We start from the raw sequence: 27576 nt of genomic DNA, 5'->3' as shown, positions 1-27576 counted from the left end.
CCAAAGCCACCGGAAAAACGAGGAGGCTCTTCCTAAACAGAAACTTGGGCTCAACTCTGTCATCAGCAATTTTAAATCAGGTACATACGTGGCAAGAGGCTCTCACCACAAGCAGCAAAGGACAAGAGATATTTGTTTATTCTCTATCATTTTCAACATGCTGAATTCAAAAATACAGCTTCTCAGATACAATTCCTTCTGCCACAGTGAGAAAGCCATTTCTTTTTGACAGAGCAAAAGGAAACCTAAATCAGGACATGTGAACAACGCTATCAAAAGACAATTATATACCAACAACTAGGGCTGGGATAGATGAGACAAAAATAATTTAAGTTCATGCCTTCATCACTGAAAAGTACACGTGTAGGGCATGTGTAGCCTTGCTAACAGGGCTGAAGGAAACTCAGGGTTCCACTTATTAAAATACAGAACTGGTCATCTGGAGACTCTACAATATAGCAGGGTAAAATGAAATCATGGCCACACTATCCCTGAGGGTGTGATTAAGGGCTCTTTTAATTAGACAGTTCTTTTCTGATCTTAGACTCTCACAGAATACCATAGTAAGGCGTATGATCATCTTCAAACAGGAATTTTAAAGTTTCATCCTGCCTTTCTTTTTACCTCTTGATTGAAGAGGAAGATAGTATGGCCTATGATAATTTCAAAAGAGCAACTCAAGGCAAGCCAATTTAAAAAGAAAGTGACAGATGAAAAAAAAAAAGGTAGAAAAGGAAGCTATGCTGGCTATGGCTGGTCATTCTCTTGGTTGTGGAGGCCAGTTATGAGCTATAGCAACTGTCAACTCTGTCACTTCTAACCCTGCTCTACTCACCTTTAATCAATCTAACCCCTGGAACCCAAGAGGGACAACAAGCCTGGCTATTCAACTTCTCAATGGCTTGTTTGAAAAAGAAATCTGCCCTCAAGTGATCTCTACTGGCTTCCAGAATATAACCTGCTGTGTTTCACACACAGATAAGCCTCCTGAGAGCGACATCAGAGCTTCATCAGCCATTAGGCATTTTGCTTTCCTTCAGTTTTCCATGGGTGTTAATGAGTTCAGACCCAGTCCACTTCCTTCCCAGATTCTTAGTGGCTCAAGGCCACACAAAAATAAGAATGTTAGTATATGAGGGTATCTCCAACCATTATAGAAGGCCAGTGTTATCCTAATAGTAAAACCATAGAAAACATCACAGAAAAGGAAAACTACAGACCAGTAAACTCTTACGAATATAGACACAAAAATCCCAACACAATACTAACAGTTCATAGCATATAAAAAGGATTATATGCCATACCAAGTGAGATGAATCCCAGAAAAGCAAAGTTGGTTCAACATCCAAAAATCAATGAACATAATATACCATATGAGTAGAATAAACTGTAAAAAGCAGATGATCATGTCCATAGATGCCCCCCAGAAAAGCATTTAACAAAATTCCACACATTTTCATAATAAAAATATTCAGCAAACCAGGAACAGAAGGGAACTGCCTCAACCTGATAAAGGACATCTATGAAAAATACACAGCTAATATCATTCTCAATGCAAAAGAATGCTTTCCCCTAAAAATTTTAGGAAGATGACAAAGATCTATTCTTCTATTCAGTATTATACTGGAAGCTCTAGCCGGGGCAACTATGTTAAGAGAATGAAATAAAAGGCATCCAGCCTGGAAAGGAAAAAGTAAAACTATCTCTATTTGTAGGTAATATGATCACATACACAAAAAATATCCTAAGAAATCCACTAAAAAATTATAAAACTATTAGAGCTAACAAATGAGAAGTTTCATCAGAAACTTAGTATTAAAATGGCAATCATTCACGAACTGATTTGCAGATTGAACATAATCCCTATCAAAATCCCAGCTGGCTTCTTTGCAAAAACTGACAAACTAATCCAAAATTTCACATGGAAATGTAATGGATTCAAAATAGCCAAAATAATCTTGAAAAAAAACATAAGCTGGAGATCTTGCATTTCTTATTTTCAAAACTTACTATAAAGCTGCAGTAATCAAGAGAGTGGTACTACATAAAGACATACATACAGATCAGTGGAAAAGAACTGACAGATATAATCTCCTCATATACACCATTAATTAATTTTCAAATAATCCTCATATACACCATTAATTAATTTTCAATAAGGTGCCAAGATAATGTAGTGGAAAATGACTAGACTTTTCAACAAATGATGCAGTCACAACTGGATATCCACAGCCAGAGAATGCAATTGGACCCCTATACCACACCATAAACAAAAATTAACTCAAAAGAGACCAAATCTCTCAATGCAAGAGAAAAAAACACTATAGAACTCTTTAAAAAGATGTAAATCTCTTATGATTTTACATTAGGCAATGACTTCTTAGACATGACACCAATGGCACAAGCAACAACAAGATGTAATAGATAAACTGGACTTCATCAAAACTTTTCTGCTTTGAAGGATAGTTTCAAAAGAATGAAGAAATAATCCACAGAATGAAAAAAAAATTTTTGCAAATTTGTATCTGATAAGAAACTCGTATATAGAATATATAAAAATTGTTATAAATCAGTAATTTTAAAAAGTCACAAAGGACCACATATTCTATGATACCATATTGTATCTGGAATATATAAAAATGATTATAAGTCAATAATTTTAAAAAGCTGGTCACAAAGGACCACATATTGTATGATACCATTAATACAAAATGTTCAGAATAGGCAAATCCATAAAGACTGAAAGTAGAATAGTGGTTGCTGAGGCCTGGGCAGACTCAGGGGAAATGGAGAGTATGGGTTTCTTTTCAGGATGCTGAAAACATTCTAAAATTAAGTAGTGATCATGATCACACCATTTTGTGACCATTTTAAAAATCACTGAATTGCATACTTTATTTTTACTTTTTTAAAGACTTTATTTATTTATTCATGAGAGTCATAGAGAGAGAGGCAGAGACTTAGGCAGAGAGAGAAGCAGGCTCCCTGCAATGAGCCCAATACAGGATTCATTCCAGGACCCCAGGATCATGATCTAAGCCGAAGACAGAGGCTCAACCACTGAGCCACCCAGGTGTCCCTGAATTGTACACTTTAAACAGGTGACTTATATGGTATGTGAAAGATATCTCAATAAAGCTGTTATTAACAAAAGCTACTTTACCTTGAGGGAGTTGGGTCATCTTGGCCAAGGCGTGACATAATATTTATTAAGGTGTTAATTCCTATTTAAAAAATAAACAAGTGAATACTATTAGAAGCATTCTAGGACCATGATCTGAAGAAAGAAAATTATCTATCTTACCCCATTTGACTTCAAAAGGCTTGATATTTGCATGTCTACAAGTCAACTTAGTTAATTAAAACACTTGATAGGAGCAAAAACTTTTCCTAGAAAACTCATTCATCCTTCTAATAATGCTCAAAGTAAATGCTGTTATGTATGGGTCAGAAAGCACTACACAATGAGAGCATGCAACAGTCACCAGGAAACTATTCCTGATGGGGATTTAATTTATAATAGGGAACACAGGCCAAAACACAAGAGTAGAATCCAAACATACCTTTTTTCCTCATGTGCATGTGATGAACTTTTCTATCTCCATATTTGGGCTGCCGAATTCCACAGTTAGATAAAGAATTCCTGGCATGATCAGGATTCATTCCAAAATTTAAGTGATGACTCGGATGAGTCATGGCCAGCTAAAATTTCAACAAAACAAATTTAGTCTTAAAAACTCAGCATAGAAGTGCCATCTTTATATCACCTCAAATAAAAGAGAAAAGAGATCTATCTATCCAGTCGAAATTTTAAGCCCTGATCTTTCCATCTTATATTCTCCAGGGTCAAATTTCTAGAGCTCTGGTACAAGCCCTTTCTAAAAGGAAACCCCAAAATCACATTTTTGAAGGAGAATTAGAACAGTCATCATCTGGAAAGAAGAGCCTGACAGAAGGGAAGACTGAAAGAAGAGATTCAGGTTTGACAGGCAAATTTTAGCTTTCATCTATTTCTTTAGGGACAGTGTCCCCCCCCCAAAAAAAAAAAAAGTGAGAAAAAGTGTTTGGAAGTGGCAACCAGAATGGAGTAATGAAGACAGCAATGTTTCTTCTAAACATCCTCATCATCTCCCTGAATGGAGAATCTCAATGCTCCATTTGTAACCTGCAAGGTGAATTACTTTATTTTGCTATTATGCGAGTGTACAGGAAAGTAATTCTTACCTGTAACAGACAACGATCTTGGAAAGTATATCCTATCAACTTGTCTAGATGCATTAGGCATTGGTGGTAGCGGATATGATGGGTCAAAACAGGTAACATCATTGCATGCTAAGAAAAAAATTTCAATATGTTTAACTTTATAAAAAACTTACTGCTTCATTTATTTTACAACAAACAAGAACCATTTTTCCTATTCCAGATTTCAACTGCCAAAGCCATGAAACAGTTTATTGGCCGCATGGCATCCTTGCAAATTCCCTCTTGAGGGGTGGTGCATTATATTTGCTAAGAGTATAGTCTCTGGAATCACAATGCCTGCATCTGATTTCCTGCTGTGTCTCATTCATTGTGGGACTTGGCAGGGGAGTTATTTGAACTCTGTTTCCTCACCTACAGAATGGAGATAATCAGGATAGCTAGCCACTTTGGGGATGGGAAGGCAGTGGTTAAAAGGATTAAATGAGCGGATACAAAATACTGTTTAGTACAAAGCCTTAGCACTCACTCAAGTAGGAAAAGCCCTTCGTCATCAGTACTCAGTAGGGTAAGCTCAAGTAAGCCAGCAGAATTTCTGTGTCTCCTTGTGTATCTTTAATGCTAAGAGAATGGACCAGAACTCACAAATTCCGAAACTCTGTCAGGGTCAAGACACTTATGGGAACTAAGGAAAATGACTCTTCCCCAGAAAAATGCCTATGTGCACAAACATACCAAAAATGTATGCAATTTTAATGGGTTCACAGACCCCTAAAAGCCCACCACTATCCTCTAAGTAAGAACTTCCTAGGGGATCCCTGGGTGGCGCAGCGGTTTGGCGCCTGCCTTTGGCCCAGGGCACGATCCTGGAGACCCGGGATCGAATCCCACGTCGGGCTCCCGGTGCATGGAGCCTGCTTCTCCCTCTGCCTGTGTCTCTGCCTCTCTCTCTCTCACTGTGTGCCTATCATAAATAAATTAAAAAAAAAATTAAAAAAAAAAAAAAAAAAAGAACTTCCTAGCCAGATGATCTCAAAAAGCCATTCTAGGTTTAATACTTAATGATCTAATATTTCAAGGACAATTTTTATAAAACCACCAATACAGTTAAATCACCTGAGGACATAGAACTTTTACTTTTGTTTCAATCACTTTTCATTCGACTAAAGATTCCTTCCTTATTGGGAGATAATTTCATAAGAAGCATAGCCTTTTCTTTCTTTCTTTCTTTCTTTTTTTTAAATAAAAAAGAGTTCCCTAGAACTCAAGAGAAAGGAGGAGTCATTCTTATTCATCAGAACCTAGAGGCCGGGCACAGCCCACAGAATGACTGACATGTGCTTTATATCATTTTAGTCTTTGAAGTGTTTTCAAATGGTATTGTTTAAAAATACATGAAAATGGATTTGCTTGAAACTGCAGAAATCAGTTTCCTGTATTAACTCAATAAGGAAAGATTAGTGCTCCCAAGTAGGAACTCCAATCAAAAGGAAGTCCTTCTTTCCAGTTCAAGTCAATAAATACAGATTGAGCACCTCCTCATCCAAGGTTTACTACAGTTATGGAAGAGAAAAAGGATAAAGGCACATTCTTTGCCCTCAAGGGCTTACCAGAGATGTGTCATTGTGATCTGAATTACTGGCATTTTGTCCACTTTGTTTTTATAAGTGATGCATTAAAATATACAATAATACGTAAATAAAATGTGTGGCCAAAGGATAGTATCACTTTCCAGGCATTTAAATTGCAGAAAGCTCAACAGAGTTGATGCTTCTATTTCTACCTTTCTCAAGGCAGAAAGGTCATGAAGACTACACAATGCACTTATCTTTCTAAAGTATGAACTCAAACTGGTGAATCCTATATTTTTTTAATATCTCCACTGAGGGATGGATCATCACCTGTCAAGAAAATGACGCTCTTCATGGTATTATGCTAAGTGAAATAAATCAATTACAGAAAGACAAATACCATATGATCTCACTTACATGTGGAATCTAAAAAACAAAACAAAAAACAGAAACAAATAAATGAAATTTAAGTATACCAAAACGATACAGAGAACAAACTGGTGGTTTCCAGTGGGAAGAGTCGTGGGCTGGAGAATGGACAAAATGGATGAAGGAGATTAAGAGGTTCAAACTTTCAGTTATAAAATACATAAGTCACAGCGATGAAAAGTACAGAACTGGAAATATAGTCAATAGTGTTGTAATAATGTATGATGACAGATAGTGACTACACTTATGGTGAGCACTTATAACATATAGAATTGTTGAGTCACTATGTTGTGCAGCTTAAACTGATAGAACACTGTATGCCAACTATACTTAATGAATTTTTTTAAAAAGGAAAGAACACCTTTTTTAGAGTACTCTGATGATTAAAAACTTATTATTAACATTTAGCCCAAATTTGTTTCTTCTGAAGATTTTTCCCTTTAACGTAGCTGTACCCCCAGAAACAAACAAAATAACACGTAACAGCAACATTTCCACATCTTCTCTTGGTTACCCTAAGTCTTATTTCCTTTAACCTTCACTCATGTGAAACAGCTTTGAGTTCCTTCACTACTTCCTCTAAACTTGCTCCAAATGGAACCAGTTTCTCTTTCCAGGTAAGAATACCTGGAAAGTATTTCTTGTGAATACCACTAAAAGGTATATATATATGACCCAAGTCCATCCTATAACCGAGACAACAAAGTCTTAATGTTACCTGCAAGACTGTTAAAATTTCTAGCTCTGTTTTTTCAAATTATCAATCTTTGCAATGTTAAAATATAATCGCTGAGCATCTCCCCTGAAACCCACCAACCCAGATCTGGCAAATGTTTTCATTAAAAAAAGCTTATTTATAGATTGTTTGGCAATGACTGTTATGTAGTTTTTTGTTTTTTAAGATTTTACTTATTTTACTTATTTTACTTATTTATTCATGAGACACACACACACACACACACAGAGGCAGAGACACAGGCAGAGGGAGAAGCAGGCTCCCTGTGGGGAGCCTGATGCGGGACTTGATCCTAAGACCCCGACTTGATCCTAAGACCCCAGGATCATGACCTGAGCAGAAGGCAGATGCTCAACCACTGAGCCACTCAGGTGCCCCCATTATGTAGTTTTTAAAGCTATTTAAATTCTCTCATTAAAACTGAGCAAGTAGAATAGCAAAACAGAACTATAAACAATATGAACAGTTAGAATTAGACATTGTACCTCCGTAAATGCCTAAACAAGACAGGCTGAGGACAAAGACCCAAGGAGGTCTCAGCATCAGTGATCAAAAAGACAGGGAGCATAGCAGGGCTTCTGACCCTCCTAATAATGCAAGAACCCCCAAAATAACATATATTCATAAGAAATATGACCAAAACTGGAGAGGGCTCTGCAGAATCCAACCAACTGGGTAAGTACAAGAGGACTGTATAATCATGCCCAAGAAGCAGAGGCCCTCTATATGCTCAAAATTAAAAACTGAAGCTCCCTTCCAGGGTAAAGCCCCATGGTGTGAAGAAAGCGCTGGGAGTAAGTCACATTTAAGCAGGAGAGGAATAAAGGGCAAAAAAAAAAAAGAGAAAGTCCAGATAAAATAGGGGCAGGAAGCAGCAGGGGAAGGTCTCACGTATCATGAGGCCATTTTTTTTTTTTTTAATCACTTTGCAAAAGCAGCAGGAGGGGCTCTAGAACCATGAAAAGCTAATTTGGCTTATACCTCTTTCCTCAAAGTACAGGGAAATATTTCACTTACTTATACAACATTATTTAACTTGAAGAGCAAAGAAAAGAACCATGATCAAATTCTACCCAAGGATTTTATCAGGAAACAGAGAAAAGGAATAGAATAAGTTTCCTCCAGTAATTTTTTAAAAAGCCAGAAAAACATGCCAACAAAACAGACGAAAGCTGTAACCTAACATTTCAAAACATGCTAAACAAAATCAAGAAAGCAACAGAAGCTATAAAAAAAAACTACAAATAAATATTAATTATATAAATATAATATATAATATATATATAATATAATAAGTTATAGTAATTCAGAAATGAAATGACTGGATGAAAGGAAGATTTGAAAAGAAGTTACAAAACTCAGGGAAAAGTGTGTGTGTGTGTGTGTGTGTGTGTGTGTGTGTGCTTATATTAAAAAAGAAAATTAAATCATTTCTAAAAGATGGCTACCCTTTGGAATATGGGATGGCAAGAATGGGGTAGAAGAAAAGAGATACAAATTAGATTTTTAAAACAGACTTGGCTTTGTAAACCTGAGTTTGAAATTATGGTAAATATTTTACAGAATTATAAAATAATATTTAATTTTTAAAAGAAATACTTAAAATCGAAAGTCAAATGAAATAAATGAATCTGTGTAACCAGTTCGTAGTATAAGCGTAAGTGACCTAAAACACAGTATTCTGAGAGTGCATGCTTTGTGTGATATAACTGTAGATAATCACAGACAAAAAGGAATACCCTCAAACAAACAAACAACTACTTCCCGTAATCATTTTGTTGGTGTAGCCATTAATATTGTTATTCTGGGACTACTGTTTATGTATTACAGAATAAATCAAATGAGTAATTTATCTTGGTGCTATATGGAATCCCTATATGGGATCAGTACCAAAGAGAAGATTCTTTTTTTCAAGTATTCTAATTAATAAATGCAAAAATAAAGAATTAAAAGATCACTTTGGCAGCTCTTAATGAATACTGGGTCTAGGTCATTATTCATCAGTGACTAATAATGTCACACACAAAAAAAGAGACCACGGATGCATCTAGAGGGTATTGTTAAGTGAATAAGCCAGACAGAGAAAAACAAAAAAACTCTGTGATTTACTTTATGCAGAATCTAAAAAACAAAATGAATGAACAAACAACAAAAGTCAAACAGACTCATAAATACAAAAAACATATTGGAAAAAAAAAAACAAATTGGAGGCTACCAAAGAGGACAGAGCTAGGAGAATGGATGAAATGGGTAAAGGGAATTAAGAAGTATAAACTCCCAGTTATAAAGTAAATAAGTCACAGAGATAAAAAGTACAGCACAAGGAATATTGTCAATAAAACCATAATACACTTACCATGGTATTTCATAATGTATATGATTGAGAAGAAATACATTCTAGTTTGAAGACTTATTTCTTCAACTGAAAATTGGTCAGATTTCTATGAACAGAATTCATTCTCTAAAAGAACTATTAAATATTTGGATAATCACTTATTATAAAAATGGAGAGAGAGAGAGAAACTACACTACCACCTATGAAAAAGTTGTGCAAAAAAATAAACTTACATCTGATCACTGACACCAACAGAACTTCTGATGCTGGAAACATTCTGCACCTCCGCTGCTGTAATAGGCACTGGCCAGATGTGTCTATAAAGTGCTTGAAATGTGGCTAGGACAGCTAAGAACCAAATATTTTATTTCATTTAATTCTATTTAAATTAAATTTAATAGCCACATATGGTCAGTGGTATTGTACCAGACAGCAGTTTACAACAATTTACAGGAAATATAGGGGAGAGAAGCACATGTTAAACAATACCATGACGTCGCAATCAGCATATTAGACCTTAGAACAGATTTGCAAGGAAAACAAAGGGAAAAATGCAATGAGAACCTAAAGAGTAAAGAGACTTAAAACACATCAGCTCATCACAATGTACAGACCTTGTCTGAATGCCTATTCAAGCAAACTGAAACAGATCTAGCAGACAATCTGGAAAACATGAACAGTGACTGTATGTGATGTCATAGAGATGCTGCTGGTAACAACTAACGTTGTGTGAGGATGGCAAAGTGCTCACTACACTTTTTTCTTTCATCATGTAGATGTTCGAAATTTGCATAATAAAAATGTAACTTTAACAGTTCTCTATCAGGCCAGTTAGCCTTCAAGCAAAATCTGCTTCTCTTCCTTTAGAAGAAGCACTATCTCTAGTTTAAAAAAAAAAAAAAATGAACTATCTCACATGGCCCCCAAATTTGTTAGCAGTAACTATGAAGCCATATGTCTCTCAGAGGTATAAATCTCCATTTCCTCCCCAAGTTCTAACTTAGAAAATGATTCCTTTGAATGTGTTGTCCAAAACCTCTTAATCTCTCGATATTTTTCTTCAGCGTTCAGTCACCCCTTGGTAGATCACGAAGTGAGAATGTCAGTTAGTGCGATATTGCATGGCAGCCTTCTATTGCATTCCAGAGTCACTGCGTGAAGACATCACAGCTATTAATGAGTCCAAAAACAGCCCTATGTCTACTCAGTACAAATACCAACTGTCACAGCTCAGCTTGTCTTCCTGGCGCCAAGGGCAATTCTCCACACACCTGGACCTCTGTAGTTTGCTCAGGGAGTTAGCACCCCCAGGTACGGCATAACCTTATAAGGGTTATATAACCATAATGGTAGTGCATTCCTTGCGCCTTTTTTGAGGTCTGTTTGTCACCTTTATCCATTCCCCATTCTATGGTTCAGCTTACGGATTCTCACGAACCACCTCCTTACTACAGCAGAGGATACCAGGTACCTGCTTCTATAAGATACCAATTCAACCTCGGTGGGCAGGACCCCATTCTTAAAATACAGATCCTGTAGCAACATGCTGCCTTTCTTCCTTTTCTGAGGCATACTTGAATTTTTCAGCCTCAGTTTCAAGTTTTATTTTTTTATTTTTATATATATATTTTTAAAGATCTTATTTATTTATTCATGAGACACACACACACACACACACAGCGAGAGAGAGAGAGAGAGAGAGAGAGAGAGAGAGAGAGAGGCAGAGACACAGGCAGAGGGAGAAGCAGGCTCCATGCAGGGAGACTGACGCGGGACTTGATCCTGGGTCTCCAATCAGGCCCTGGGCCAAAGGCGCTAAACCGCTGAGCCACCGGGGCTGCCCCAGTTTCAGGTTTTAATTCTTGCTTTTGGCCCCCGTATTTCCTAGAAGTCACTCTAATAAACAGCAACACAGAAAAAAACCTTTCAATAGTTTTGTCTCTATACAGTTTCAAGTTCTGCATTTAGTTCACGTGTAATTACAGGTTCCAGGCCCAGCCCTGGATTTCCATCCTCCTAACATTGGTTGGGGCATCAGGTAGAATTTTCTAACCACATAAAAACCCTAATAACTTCTCTGGTTGGGAAATTATACTTCTAGAAGAAGAGGCTGGTACTTAGGTTTCTCTACCTTAGATTTATCAAAACAAGTTTTATCTCCAGCAGCAGCCAGGTAACATCACAAGGCTTTTGCCAGCAACCTACTGGCAATTATTACCAATGAACAGTAGGTTCTGTATCAATGAGTTAGCAAATAGAGAATCCCTCCCCTATCCCCACCCCTGAAGATTTTAGAGAAGTGCTTTTTTTTCCTTAAAATTAAGTACGAGTCTGTTACAGGCTTTAAGATTATTCAAGAGGGATCCCTGGGTGGCGCAGCGGTTTGGCGCCTGCCTTTGGCCCAGGGCGCGATCCTGGAGACCCGGGATCGAATCCCACATCGGGCTCCCGGTGCATGGAGCCTGCTTCTCCCTCTGCCTGTGTCTCTGCCTCTCTCTCTCTCTCTCTGTGACTATCATAAATTTAAAAAAAAAAAAAAAAAAAAGATTATTCAAGATTATTATTTAACTATTATTTCTCAGATTCTTCTCCTTCAATACCAAACATACTAAATGCCTTTATTTTGAAGGTTTTAAACTGCATTATTACATGCCAGGTGCCATCTTATTTGAGGAACACATACAAAAAAGAAACATTTATTCCAGGATAAGAAATTAAATAAAGCCAACATTACTGGTAAAAAATAGGAGGATTGGAAACTGGAAACATGGCTTCTAAACAGATGGCAGTTGTCTTTGGAAGAGGGGGAGTCCTACAGAGGAAGGGACTATTATTAGATCAAGGAGTATTCACCTTGGCAGGAGTTTTAATCAGGATCCAATTTCTCTGACCATTTAGTCAAAGGAACTGAGTGTTTTTGCCAGCCAGTCTCCAAACAGAATGTAAAATATAATACATGTAGATCTGATAACCTCGTCCTCTGGCTGCTTCTCATCTAAGAAGTCAGCGTAAGATATTTGTGTCCACAGCTGAAGAACACAGAACTGCAATGGAACAGATGATTCTGCACCCGTATGCATGCATGTCGCCAAAAGAGAGGAAAGCGGGCTCGATGCTTTAAACAAAATTGTGTTCAGTGGAACAGAACTGCCTCAGGGCCTGCTACACAGGGTGGAAATCAAGTACAACGGGAGAACTCCCTCCATACCCACCACCCACCAATCAGTTATTTTTTTTTATCTTTTTACAAATTAGGGCTCTACAGAATTTTGTTTTTAAAAAAAAGTTCAAAGTTAACCAAAAACACAAGTTTAAAATTCACTGAGCTGAAAGATCTCTAAGGTCCCTTCCAGTTAATAATGCTCTACAATTTTATGATGTCTCTATCAACTCTGACTTATCATTGAGAGGACCAGATTTTGAGCAGATTGTTGAACATTCTGCTCATGGTTTTGTTTTAAGATTTTATTTATTTATTTGAGAAGGAAAGAGAAAGATGAGAGAGAGAGAGAGAGATCACAAGCAGAAGGGAGGGGCAGAAGGAGAGGGAGAAGCAGGCCCCTCACTGAGCAGGGATCCTGGGAATCATGACCTGAGCCAAAGGCAGAGGCTTAACTGAGCCACCCAGGCACCCTCTGCTCATCATTCTTATGCTGTCTACCTTAGGATGACATTATGTTTGTTTTGGAGGAAAATAAAAATTAGATAATATAGCGTCAAGGTCCTAAGAAAAAATCAGCAGAAGATACTCATTTCTGAATACTTAGAGTAAAAAATTAAAAAAAAAAAATTGGTCAGTTAGCAAAATAACTGACAACTTGGTAGATACAGCTGGCTGCCACTATAGAGAATTAATTCTCCATCTAGTAACATGGCATCAACAGTAGTCCATCTTAACACAAAAATATATAGCTCTGGAATCACAATGTAAATGAATCACCTAGCAGTACCTTTAATAATAAGATTAAATCCCACTGTTCAATATAATAATTAAATGCCAACACTGACTTAAAGAAAAAATACCTCATTATGATGAAATAAATACCCAAGACTGCTTGAACGTATTACCAAACACATGCTACACAAAACAAGAGTGAGTGGAAGCCTGTAAGCATTCTTCCCAAAGGCTGAACATGGCACACTACACTACCTGACCTGACCCCTGCCTGGGTGACCTCCTCGCCTTTACTATAATTCCCATGGAGCACAACCAGTATCAATCATAACAAGAGAATTGAGTGAAGAGTCAGAGAATATGTTGGGTTTTAGGGGTCTCTAATATATTATAAATTCCACTCATAGGGAAAACAAAAATAGTTATTAGTGAGAGTTATATATAGTTGAAATGTTCCTCTATTAGTTCATCTAAGGAAAAAATCTGTTATCATTTGACTCAAATATGAAATTCATACTGATTTTGTTCATTAATGCCTTCAGTTCTCTGCAATGTAAGTTTGACTCATCAGTCTGGAAAGTCTGTACACATCATCTTCAGGAGTCTGCCTGTACAGCTGCTGGAATCGCTCTTTTGACAAGCGCCCACACGCATTGCACACAGGCAGATGCATTTGAAAAACACACTTGCCTTCACTCAACAGGCAGAGACAGAATTTAGCATTACTAAGTAACTGCCCCCCAACTCATCCTACCACCGTGCACATGTATGCATGCATTCATGCAGGGGCACACACACGCACACACACACACAGCTAAACAAGATGAAAACTGACACAAAAACAAAACCCAAACAATAGAAAACAATTTATGGTTGGTGTTCCATTTAGCTACAAGATTGTATGTTCTGTAGCAACTCATCTCATCCGCATTAGGAAAACTTCAGTGGCAGATGCCTTTTAAAGAGATATATAGGTATAAATGTGTTCTTAGAGGCGTCATCACCTGACAGACATCAGAACGGATGCCAGTTTTCCAAAATCCTTGACTACTTAGCTCCACTGTTACTTCTCGCCTCATTGTATTCTTCTGTCGTATTTTTTGGAGTGCTTCCTAGAAAAGAACTCATTATGATGAGTAAACTGACAGCTGTAAAGCAATATTAAGCCAAACATCAAGCATTGGAAAATAAGCTGGATTCATTCAATATCACCCTTACATTCAGGTATTCAAACCTCTTCATGTTAAATTATAATATTTTATTTGAAATGAAGGCCAGGATGCTCAAAGCCTTGGGTATATGCCAGCCTTTCCTGGTACCTAGATATGAAAAAATCTAAACCAAATCGACCATTCTGGTGAGTTCAAACAAAAAATGCCCCTTTGCTGATAAAAGAAACAACATGTGATGTTTGAGACTTAAAATCAGCATGTAAAAATTATATTTATATCAAGCCTTATGTTAAGCATTTACATCTAAGAAAGACAATCAGTAAACTAATCTGCAACCCACATAATTCTAAAAGCTGTCTTCTCATTTGCAAAACCCTTACAAAACCTCTTGCAGCAAGGGTACCTTTTTATTTAAAAAAGACAATGATTTAAAACTTCTGCAAGATATAAAGGAGCTGACTCTTCCCTTTTACCTCCCTTCAAATAATTAATTATAAAAATAATTTTATATTTGTACACTTATTCAATAAAAATCTCATAAGAGTTCATAACAACAGGAACTATCACACCACCTGCCTCATTAAATGCCTACTACAGATCAAACACCATCGGAGGAAAGTTAAACGGAGTATTTCAGAAGTCCACACAACCACCTTTTTTTCCCAGATGCACCAACAGAAACAAATTTCAGTCATCCTCCCTTAATCTAGTTCTCTCTTTATAATGAAGCTATCTGGCTCAAGTCACAGGAAGTGACTGGACCAGAATTCAAACACTTTTCCCAGCTTCAAAGCCTTGCTCTCTAACACTGCCCAAAGCAAAATAAAACCTCAATGAAACAAAATTTATGTTGATACTGAATTGATTTATTCTTAAAAATGATCCTGGAGTACAGGGATAATACTACCCATTAGTAAAAAATATGGACTTTGGGACATAAAACCTTATGAAAGAAGTTTACCCTACTAAACTAACAGACATATGGAAGACATATGAAAGGCAATCTTTTACGACCTTAAGTACAAGAAATTTGAGCAAGACCCAAGTTGTGTTATGTACAGTCTAATTAACAATAAAAGGTTGACCCAGCAATTTTAAAATTTGAAAAATCTCTATAAGATATATTTATTCCCAATGGTAGGAATCCATTAAGAAAGAGGCCTTTTTTGGTGTGGTGGTGGTGGTGGTGGTGATAATGCTCCTCTAGATACTAAAAGATGAAAAAAATATCAATCTGTATACTAATGTGAGGAAAGAAAAGTGTATTTTTAAAAGTGTTTTTCCATTTTATTCTAGAAGTATGGTATAATGCAATAATCTTGAAATAAACATGAAACACATCAACATTAATCCCAGAAGAACAGGATTTGATACCAACCTCTCTTTGTGCCAGCTTCTGTTTGTCAGTTTGTTTAACTTTGGGACTATTTGCTAGGAGGTGGCGAAGTTTCACATAACTCTTCCACAGTTTCTGGTACCTAAGGAAAAGGACAGACAGACATCTCAGAAAAAAAGTAGGAGAATCTGAAATGCAATAAAACCAGCTGTTTTAATAGGCCTGCTGAATCATAAATTACATTCTTTAGATATCCTTAATGGCAACAAACCTTCATTCTAAGGAAGCATATGATCTGGGGACAGTGGGGCAGGATGACCGAGAGTCATCTGGAACCTAGTGGTTAAGTTGATAATTTTAAGTCTGTGTTGAAAATGAGGTACCCTATAAGTGCCCGAATCTCTGTGGAAAGAATTCATAGACACATAAAAACCAACAGAAACACGTATTATTTCTCATCATTACCTATTTTATTTAAATATGTACTTTCTGATGTTATTGAAAGAAAGACCTCTTACTTAACAAGGACTGTTGGTCTCTGAACTGCCTACATTGAAAACAGAAGTTGAAGAGTATTAGAAAAGAGAATCCCACTTGTGTCAATACCCGAGCTCTACAGCTGTATCCGTTTCTCCACTGGAGAAGGAAAAAGACAAATGGTGTGCATCCATTTGTATTTACCATGACAAAAATAAGCATATTTGCTGCAGCATATCACAAATATGTGATAAGCTGGATCAGACTAAAGGATCTTGTTAAAACATCCTGGGAATGAAGAGAAATGCAGTCCTGCAGCAGCACATAGTCCTGCCACCTGAGAATCCACGAGAGCCTATCACATTCTACTAACATTTGTGACAAGAAGGGACTTTCAATGAATTTTCTGTCCCTATTAAAACTGCTCCTTTCTTGGCCTTAGCTGGGTCTCTCCTTTTTGGTAACAATTTTTTAGAGAATGGAGGAAAGAAAGAAGTACTTACACAGTGCCTGGTTCACTGCTTCATACTTTTATCCAAAGGGGGGAAAAAAAGAACAAAACCCTTTAGCCTCTTCTAATGTATCAGCCAGAAATGTATTTATGAATTGAAAATCTCCCATGCCCTTTTCTCCCATTTTGAATCCTTAAAAAAAAAAATTAAGTCAAGAAGCTGTTTGTTTGTTTAACGAGGTAGGAAATCCAAACACTTCTGAAGAATATAATGGTACTATTTCCATTCCCACACATCCTCATCTTCTCCCAGAAAAACACTAACAAGAAGTTGGAAAAACTCAAATGTGCAAAGTAACATCAACTCTAAGTGTCAGAAGTCATGCCTTCTCCTTACAACACAACCCTTGACTTTGCATGGGATCTTGAGCTCTTATTAAGATGCCTCCCAAAATAGAATTCTGCATAAATCCAGCAGTGCTAGGAATCAACATGGTGCTACTTTCCTCTAGAGAGCACTGAAAAAATAAATAATAATAACAATAAATATTATAATGATGAACGAAGGAAAAGTTCCTTAAAGGTTAAAAATATATGGGACTCATGTTGACCAAAATTGCCAAGGATAATCTAATGAGTAATAATTTCCTGCAGTCAAATCGAAAGAGAAAATAATTTTTCAGGAGCTACTAAAACTTGTTTCATTTGGTAACCTAAATTTGGAATCATGGCTCATTTCCGGTCTTAATTTTTTAATAAAATATCCACTCAAGGGTATTCCCCTGCTAATTCAGCTGTTAGTAGAAGGTGAAATTGGCTAAGACAAACACCGAGAAATATCTTACTGTGGGTCTCCTGCATAACTCAACTGTGCAGGGCGTATCCCAAAGTGGACGATAATCGGAAAGGTAATCACATCAGGGTTGAACTGTTCACGATCCAGTTGATCAATGCGGACAGAGCTAGGTTTCTAGAGAGAAAAATCAAAGCCATTTATTCCCATAAGAAGTCTTTCAGTATTGACTTTAACCTTCCTAATGAAGAACTTAAGCGGATTTTTTCTGGGAAAGCCTCATCCCCCAAGGGAAAATGTCACTTAAAACCCGTTAATCATAGCGGCTATACTAGATAAAAACTATAATGTCATCCCTGTAAATGAGTCTATGCCATTTGGAATAATGAACAATGATTTTGTCCTTTTTTGCAGTCCACATAGAAACCTTTAAAAATTAAACTTTTAAAAGGACACCTAGCCAGATATAAGTTTTCTTTAACCTCTCCAAAGGCACAAGGAAAATATTTCACATCATGGGGAAGAAGTGTGCTAGCTTACTCTGTTTCATTTCACATTTCAAATGAATGGCTTACTTCCATCCAGGATGCACAGAAACCGCTCTAGATACTTTTTCTCCATTAGGTCTCTCTGTACCCTGTTTTTCTTTTCTTTTTTTTTTTTTTTAACTGCAGTGTAATTCACAAATAACATTATATTGGTTTCAGGTGCTGGACATAATGATTCATTATTTGCATACACTGTATAACGATCATCATAAGAAGTCTAGTTAGCATCTGTCACCATCAAAGTTACAAAATTTTTTTACGATGAAAACCTTCAAGATCTATTCTCTTAGCAACTTTCAAATATGAAACACAGTATTATTGACTTATAGTCACTATGCTGTACAGTACATCCCCATGATTTAGTTACTTAACAACTGGAAGTTTATACCTCTTGATCCCCTTCACTCCTTTTCCTACTCCCCTTCCCCTCTGGAAACCAGCAATCTGTTCTCTGTATTTGAGTTTGGTTTTGCTTTGTTTGTTCATTTGTTTTGTTTTTTTAGATTTCACATGTATGTGAAACCACAAGTGTTTGTCTTTTTATTTCACTTAGGGTAATATCTTCAAGATCTATCCATATTATTGCAAGTGGCAAGATCTCATTCTTTTTTATGGCTGAGTAGTATTCCAGAGTGCGTTTTGTGTGTGTGTGTGTGTGTGTGTATCCATTCATCTATTGATGAACACTTAGATTTTTTTCCATATCTGGCTATTTCAAATAATACTGCAGTGAACACAGGGGTGCATATCTTGTTTTCTTCAAATAAATACTCAGAAGTGGAACTGATGAATCATATTGTAGTTCTATTTTTAATTTTTTGAGGAACTCCCATACTGTTCTCCATAGGAGCTGCACCAATTTATATTCCCACCAACAGCACACAAGAGTCCCTTTTCTCCAAACATCCTTACCAAAACGATCTTATTGTTTTGAAAATAGTCATTTTGAAAGGCATGAGGTGATAATTCATGGTCTTGATTTACACTTTACACTTGATGAATAGTGATGTTGAGTATCTTTGCATTTGCCTACAGGCCACATTATCTTCTTTGGAAAAATGTCTATTCATATCTTCTGTCCTTTTTAAATCAGATTATTTTTTGTTATTGTGCTATGTAAGTTCTTTATGTTTTGGATATCAACCACTTATTAAATATCTGATTTGCAAATATCGTATGCCATTCAGGAGGTAGCCTTTTCATCTTGCAGATGATTTTCTTCACTGTATGCAAACTTTTTAGTTTGATGTGGTTCCATTTGTTGTTGCCTTTGCCTTTGGAGTCAGGTCCAAAAAATCATTGCCTAGACCAATGCCAATGAGCTTCTACCTATATTTTCTCCTATAAGTTTTATGGTTTCAGATCTTGCATTCAAGTCTTCAATCCATTTTGAGTTAACTTTTGTGTACGGCATAAGGTAGAGGTCCAATTTCATTCTTTCACATGTGGCTGTCCAGTTTTCCCAAACACCATTTTTTGAAGAGACTGTCCTTTCCCATTGTATATTCTTGCCTCTTCTGTCATAAATTAATTTACCATATATGCATGAGTTTATTTCCAGGCTCCCTATTCTGTTCCACTGACCAGTGTGTCTGTTGCCATACTGTTTGATTACCATAGCTCTGTTGTACAGTTTGAAATAAGGGAGCATGATGCCTCCAGCTCTGTTCTTCTTTCTTTTTTTTTTTTTAATTTATTTTTTATTGGTGTTCAATTTACTAACATACAGAATAACCCCCAGTGCCCATCACCCATTCACTCCCACCCCCCGCCCTCCTCCCCTTCTACCACCCCTAGTTCGTTTCCCAGAGTTAGCAGTCTTTACGTTCTGTCTCCCTTTCTGATATTTCCCACACATTTCTTCTCCCTTCCCTTATTTTCCCTTTCACTATTATTTATATTCCCCAAATGAATGAGAACACATAATGTTTGTCCTTCTCCGATTGACTTACTTCACTCAGCATAATACCCTCCAGTTCCATCCACGTTGAAGCAAATGGTGGGTATTTGTCATTTCTAATAGCTGAGTAATATTCCATTGTATACATAAACCACATCTTCTTTATCCATTCATCTTTCGTTGGACACTGAGGCTCCTTCCACAGTTTGGCTATCGTGGCCATTGCTGCTATGAACATCGGGGTGCAGGTGTCCCGGCGTTTCATTGCATTTGTATCTTTGGGGTAAATCCCCAACAGTGCAATTGCTGGGTCGTAGGGCAGGTATATTTTTAACTGTTTGAGGAACCTCCACACAGTTTTCCAGAGTGGCTGCACCAGTTCACATTCCCACCAACAGTGTATGAGGGTTCCCTTTTCTCCGCATCGTCTCCAACATTTGTTGTTTCTTGCCTTGTTAATTTTCCCCATTCTCACTGGTGTGAGGTGGTATCTCATTGTGGTTTTGATTTGTATTTCCCTGATGGCAAGTGATGCATAGCATTTTCTCATATGCATGTTGGCCATGTCTATGTCTTCCTCTGTGAGATTTCTGTTCATGTCTTTTGCCCATTTCATGATTGGATTGTTTGTTTCTTTGGTGTTGGGTTTAATAAGTTCTTTATAGATCTTGGTCTGTTCTTCTTTCTCAAGACTGCTTTGGCTAATCAGGATCTTTTGTGATTACATACAGATTTTAGGACTGTTTATCCTATTTCTGTGAAAAATGCCATTAGAATTTTAACAGGTTTTGCACTGAATTCATAGAGTGCTTTGGGTAATGTGGACATTTTAATAGTAATTCTTCCAACCCATGAGCACAAAATACCTTTCCATTTATTTGTGTCTCCTTCAATTTCTTTCATCAATGTCTTATGGTTTTCAGAGTACAGGCCTTTCACCTTCTTGGTTAAATTTATTCCTAGGTATCTTATTCTTTTGATGTAATTATAAATGGAACTGCTTCTTAATTTCTCTGATAGTTCAGTTAGTATATTACAAAATGCAAAAAAATTTGTGTACTGAATTTTTTTACTCTGCAAATATACTGAATTCATTTATTAGCTCTAACAGCTTTTTTGTAGAATCTTTAAAGGTTTTCTACATGTAAAGTCATATCATCTACCAATAGTAACAGTTTTACTTCTTCCTTTACAATTTGGAAGCCTTTTATTTCTTTTTCCTGCCTAATAGCTCTGGACTTCCACTATTATGTTGAATAAAAGTGGGCATCTTTATCTTGCTCCTGGTCTAATATATTCCTTTAATTCAAATCTTCAAAATAGAAGGTATGGTGGTACAAAAACCAAATGGTTAAGCTTCTCTTATGACCATGTAGGCCATTTTTAAATTTTAATAGAAAACCTCATTTTTTTTTTTTAATTTATTTTTTTATTGGTGTTCAATTTACTAACATACAGAATAACACCCAGTGCCCGTCACCCATTCACTCCCACCCCCCGCCCTCCTCCCCTTCTACCACCCTTAGTTCGTTTCCCAGAGTTAGCAGTCTTTATGTTCTGTCTCCCTTTCTGATATTTCCCACACGTTTCTTCTCCCTTCCCTTATTTTCCCTTTCACTATTATTTATATTCCCCAAATGAATGAGAACATATAATAGAAAACCTCATTTAAAAAAAAAAACATTTAATACAGGAAGAAGCGAACAGGTGGTTCCTTCTTCAGTTAACAAAACACCATCCTTTCATCCTAAAAGTTTAAGTTTGTAAAAAGATGGTGAAATCACAGTTTTAGGAACCTCCTTCCTTTTAACTCTCACAGCAGTCTCTAATTAGAAACTAAACTCTTACTAAGAGATTATGGCATCTTTGGCTCAGCTGCTTTCAAGCCAAATGCTATAGAACTGATCCACATGGAGGCCAACAAATTTCATTCTTTTGGAAAACAATGCCCACAACCAGAGTCTGGTTAGTGTCTGGTTTTATCCAGGACAGAGTGGTTTCAATGGTAAAACCAGGAAAGCCTCCAGCAACTGAAACAAGCTGGTTGGTTACCCACTCTCCCCCAGCTGTAGCCGCAGTCAGCCATCTGACAAATACAAGCAGGTGACAAAGTGAATAGATTTGTGTAAATTCATACACATTAGTTTTAAAAAAAACTTACATTTAAGTTTTTAAAAGAATGTATGAATGTCACTTAATGGTCACTAGTATCTGGAAAAGTTGACCTCTGCTCTCAAAATTAATACACTACAGAAGATTTTGGTCACAGGTAACCTAATATAAAATTATTTTAAATGCGCATCATCAGTAGCAATATGTTATTTAGGTCTAGGAATTCTTGTCAAAATTTTGTATATCAAAGCAGCAGGATAGAGTTTTAAAGGAGGAATTGCACAACTCAAAGTGCTAGTGAATTATTCATGTTTTTGTGATTTTTAAACACTATGCTATGGCATCAACCAAGGAAACAGTGATTTAAAATATCTGTAGCATCTTTAAATTTATAGGGGGGAGAGATGAAATAAGTTCTAGACTTTGGCCACACCCTACAATATCCATCATACCAGCTTTGAGGAAGAATAAAAAATATTTTCCCTAATGACCAAAGTATTCCCTGGCAGAGGCAAAGTGCCTCGGGAGGGAGATTAATTCCGTTAAGTTCTGCAGCAATAAAGTACTTAATGTGACCATAATGGCTTGAAAATTTTAATAAATTCCCCAATATTCTTACCACTGGGTAATCTTTCAAAGCAAGTACTGCAGAGGATGAAATGTGGTGCCATGTCTACTCCGCTGTATTTGCAAAAGATATAATGAAAAGATGTTTTCATGATACCAAGTTTTCAGGATATTTTCCTCCTTCAAACATATTTTTATTAACTTTAACATGTTTCCAAGTCTGGCACCCAAACTTACCTTTCTTAATTTATTTCTGATTACTTTGCAACATCAAATTTTCATCCTGACTAATTTGGTTTTATTATCTTCAAAGTTGGCCATATATCCTCCCAAGTATATACATTTAAGCATGCCAGTAAGTCATACAATTTCTCGATTCCTTAACCTCATTTTAGCATTTATGAAGTAGCCCTCCCAGCCTGGTCCAGTGATCTTGCCTGAAACTACAGGCTTTCCTGATTGGCTTTTGTACTGACTGGTCTAAGAATTCAATAATTCATCACAGTCTCCTTTCATATGGATATGCCATGAGCCTGTGCCTGGACAAACAGTATGTATAATCTATATACTTCACTAGCACAAGGCTCAAATAGTAATCCCCTCCAACAAATAAGCTAAATAATAATCATAGTAATGGAGTAAAATGTCCTCTATGTCACTGGCTCAAAAACAAGTAATGGATAAATCAGAAAAGCACCTGGGTATTTTTTTTTTTTTTTTCAACTATAGATCCTTGGGCCCCATTACTTGGGAGTATATATGGGGTGAGAAGGATCAGGGCATTCTTACATTTTCAAAGGCCCTCCAACTGATTCTAGGATTTTTGGAAATGTTAACCATGCTATGGAAGGAAGCCCCAGGGTGAAAGTCCCAAAGTGTCCACTGTAGACCATGGGACTCTTCAAGCAGACCTACCAAGATGAAAAGGTGTGGCTCACACCACCCTCACTTCCACCCACCCTCTGATCCCACTGTGAAGCTAGCAGAAGAAATGTAAATTTATGCAACAGTTTAAAGAAGAAAATTCAAATTCAGAGTTATTGTCATAATGCTATGACCTGTATGTTTCTTTTAGAGTTACTTGAACAATTATTTATGTGGTTTAACAATATAATAGTAAAAACTACTAGAGTATGATTTTCCTAAGTTTGAAACAAGTTTTATGTTTAAACATTTTTATAAAACACTTTCACTTTCTAGATTTTTTGAAATAGTATTAGCTGGAATGTTTGATTTGCAAATAGTAACATTTTGTTTGTGCAGATGTTACTGTCATGCTACAAAAAGTTGATCTAGAGTTTTTATTTTTATGAATCAAGGCTATTAAACAATTTGGCAGCCTTTTAAAAACAACAGCTTTGTGTGAATAGATTATTGTTTCTTTACATAAAAATATTTTAATTCTCCATTTCTGTAAAACTTTATCCTGATAAGATGCCAATATATAACTATCTTATGAAACAATAATATACTTCTGAGAAAAAAATTATAATTCACATAAATATATAAAATGGCATTTTCTTCATAAATCTACTTAACCTTTAAATCTGCCTTTTATATTTTTACTTCAAAAATTAACATCAGAAGCTAATTTTAATACAAAAACCTTAAGAAACAAAGAAATGGGAAATATTTGTAGTAAGTATGGCAAAGGGTCGATAAAAAAGGACAAATATCACAAAAGAAAATTCAACAAGTGATATTAATAGGCCATTACCAAAGAAAACATTTAAAATATCAGTTTTTGCTAGAAACCAAAATATATACAAAACTGAACTACGTAATTTTTTTTCCTATCAAAAAGTTATTTTTGTTAAACTAGTACAGTATAACCAATTTGAAGAAAAGGACATGCTCATATACTCTTGGTCGAAGTGCAAATTTTACAACACTTCTAGAAGGGAATTTACAACAAAGCCTTAAAAATGTGCATATCTTCAGTCTATTAACTTCACTCATAGGACATCTTCCTAAAAAAATTAAATGGCCACATCTTCAAAGATATATACATGTTTATGTATATACGTGGTTATACACACATATACAAATTCAATACAGCACTGTTTATGACAGCAAAAACCTGGAAGCAACCTAGATGTCCAATAATAGCGAGTTAATTAAATGACTTGGGAGCCTTTTTTAAAATTACACTTGTAAAGAAATTTAAGACTATGGAAAAATAATCTTGTGATCGTTGTTTCTGAAAGAGGATAAGAACAAAAAGGTCTAAGTAAGAATAATTTATGATGCCAATTTTGTTTTAAAACAACATGAAAGTCTCTAAGAAGACTAGAAAAGTGAACAACAGTTAACATCTCTGAAAATGGAATCACAGATAACTTTTTATTGTCTTCTTTGGGCTATTTTTCTATTTTCTTAACTTTTTAAATGAAAACATATTACTTTTATAGTAAAAAAAAAATTATCAGATCTGAGGACACCTAGGTGGCTCAGTGGTTGAGCATCCGCCTTTGGCTCAGGTCGTGATCCAAGGTCCTGGGATCAAGTCTGGAATCAGGCACCCACAGGGAGCCTGCTTCTCCCTCTGCCTATGTCTCTGCCTCTCTCTGTGTCTCTCATGAATAAATAAAAATCTTAAAAAAAAAAAATCAGATCTGAACATATCTAAAAACTTCGAAATTCTCCATAATGGGCAGAATTTACTAATCAGGTGAATTTACTACTAAATATGACTACACTGTAATATTTTTTTTTAATTTACTAATAAGTATTTAAAAGAAAAACTTACTCAAAGAACAAGAAAGAATACTTAAAACTTTTTAAATGTTCTGTTACTATTTTTGTGAACATACAAACTGGAAGGAAGGGCGGGGGGGGGGGGGGGGGGGGGGTGTCAGTCTCAGAATGTGTAAGCACCAGAACATACCGTTCCAGGATTGGTGACAATCATGCCTTTGCATTCCTCTGCATATTTCTGCCACTCAAGTTCTTCCCACTGAAGCATATTGGCGATCTCCTCTTCGGGAACCAGGGCTTTGCTACATCGTAATAAGTAAAGGAGAATCTGGTGCATGGACAGCACTTCCTTTCCTCCATCTTGGGTGGGAGTGGAAAGAGAGGCAAAAATAAAGCTACTCAACAGTCAATCATCAGCCAAAAAAGGAAAAACAAAGACAATGAAGAAAAAAAGAGCATTTATAAAAATTTAGAATTTACATTGTTTAACCAGGTGCCAAATAATACAAAAGCCATTTGTTTCATTGATGAACAGTGCTCATAATCCATCTCATTTACTAAAATGGCAACAACATTATAAATGATAAAAGGCTCCATTTGTGAGGTATGAATATAAAAAGAGTGCCTACCTAAATAAATTTAAAACCACCTAGCATAAGAGCCACAGTTTATAATATACAGAACTATGTTATGTCTTAAATATTTTATTATTCCTTCTAAGGTAACAGATGAAAGCTCTTTAGAAGTGATGTTACTGTCTTAAGGAAATTCTAAGCTTTTATGAGATATTTATGGATGTTTCCAATAAGCTATTGTTGCATTATGGTCTAATTTTTTGGTGCTAATGTGCTGCACCTGCCGTGATGAATGGCGCTAAAAAGCCTGTACTATTATCATGAAGTTCATTATGGAGTTAGTACATGGAAAAAATACCAGCTATTCTGAGGCTTACAGAAGCATATATTACCAAATACAGAGGATAAAAACAAGGGACATAATTAAAGTGCCTTAGAAAGAGTCAATCTGATACTTGATGAACCAAAGACATTCATATAATGTGGGCATTAATTTTGGGTCCATAAGCTTCTGCCCCTTTTTTTTGGGCTTAACTTCTTGATCAATACATGCAATCACCTTATCCCTCTTTTCTTTGCCTAATCCCAACCCAAGAAAGGACAAGAGCTCTGAAGGTTTGGAGGACAACGACTACCCTCCCCAGGTCATGAGATATGCCAGGAACACCAGTATAGGGCCAATCACTCCACGGAGAAATGAGGGGCCAAGATGGTGGAGATGGGTGGGCACAAATGAGAGTGTCATATTCGTGCTAGAGGAGTTAATGGCACCCAAGGAATTTGGGGTACTAGAAAGAGGATGAAAGATCTTAAATACCAGTTGCTGTAGGCTAAGAACCTGGACAGAACTACACATCTGAGAAAGAGAGCAAAGATCAAAATCTTTTTTTGATCCGTTTTTCTTTTTTTTTTTTTAAATTTCAGATGTTACGGAACTAGAGCATATTGCTGCTATAGAGCGACCATATATGCAGGCAAGCATTCATTAAATACTTGTTTGTATTTAACAAATATTCTCTGAGTACCTATTATGCAGCAGGCACTCTTCTAGACTCTGGGAATACAGTGGTGATCTAAACAACCAAAACCCCTTATATTCCAGAGAAAGGAAAGACACAGTAAAAAACAACCACATAATAGATCATTAGGTTAAGATAAAGATTCTCCTATAAAGAAGAATCAAAACGGGCAAAGGACTGCAGCAGCCATATTTAAAATAGTGGTCAGGAAAGGAATCTATGAAGAGATGCATGTGAGCAAAGACTAGAAAGAAGAGAGGAGTCCACTATGCAGCAATTTGGAAGAAGACTGTCTTAGAAAAAACTAGCAGAAGTCCTATGGTAAAGTCGGATTGATGTGTTCCAGCAACTGCAAAGAGGATGGAGTGTGAAGGAGGTGGCAGGGAAGTTGGATCTTGCAAAGCTTCTTCTACAGAACACAGGAAGAGCTCTGGATTTTATTCTCAGATGAGTAGGTTTTTTATCATTATGTGCCAGGCACTATGAGTGGTCCTGTGTCACAGTCATGGAAAAAAAAACAAACAAAAACAAAAGCTTTAAGGCTCTCAAGAAGCATATAGGCTAATAATGATTAGTCACAATAGTTCCTAGAGGAATCTTTGTAGATAACATTCTAAAAGCAGACTTCTCTTAATCAAAGACACTGAGTCTCTAATCTCTAAAAACAAAAACAAAACAAAAATTTGTCCACGAAGTGACTAAAATACAATCAACCCACATGAGGACATGTTCTACCTACTGATTCAGATTATTGTTCACAGCA

The 27576-nt window shown here is 36.3% G+C and overlaps 1 protein-coding gene and 1 long non-coding RNA gene across 2 annotated transcripts in view; one reads left to right on the top strand and one right to left on the bottom strand.

Moving 5' to 3' along the window:
* Positions 1–27576, bottom strand: part of DROSHA (drosha ribonuclease III) — a 121569-nt gene that overhangs the window by 42976 nt on the left and 51017 nt on the right. The window contains exons 15-21 of the mRNA XM_038535408.1: positions 25410–25579; positions 17448–17572; positions 15717–15816; positions 14171–14278; positions 4225–4332; positions 3564–3702; positions 3164–3224 (exon numbers count right to left, since the gene is read on the bottom strand). Of these exons, the coding sequence (XP_038391336.1) occupies positions 3164–3224; positions 3564–3702; positions 4225–4332; positions 14171–14278; positions 15717–15816; positions 17448–17572; positions 25410–25579 (811 nt within the window). The remainder of the gene's footprint in view (positions 1–3163; positions 3225–3563; positions 3703–4224; positions 4333–14170; positions 14279–15716; positions 15817–17447; positions 17573–25409; positions 25580–27576) is intronic.
* Positions 1–27576, top strand: part of LOC111095656 — an 81364-nt gene that overhangs the window by 31283 nt on the left and 22505 nt on the right. The gene's annotated exons all lie outside the window — the stretch shown is intronic.

Source organism: Canis lupus, chromosome 4 (genome assembly GCF_011100685.1).
Source record: "Canis lupus familiaris isolate Mischka breed German Shepherd chromosome 4, alternate assembly UU_Cfam_GSD_1.0, whole genome shotgun sequence".
NCBI lineage: Eukaryota > Metazoa > Chordata > Mammalia > Carnivora > Canidae > Canis > Canis lupus.
Note: the sequence above shows the minus strand (reverse complement) of the source record. Positions and strands in the feature narration are given on the sequence as shown.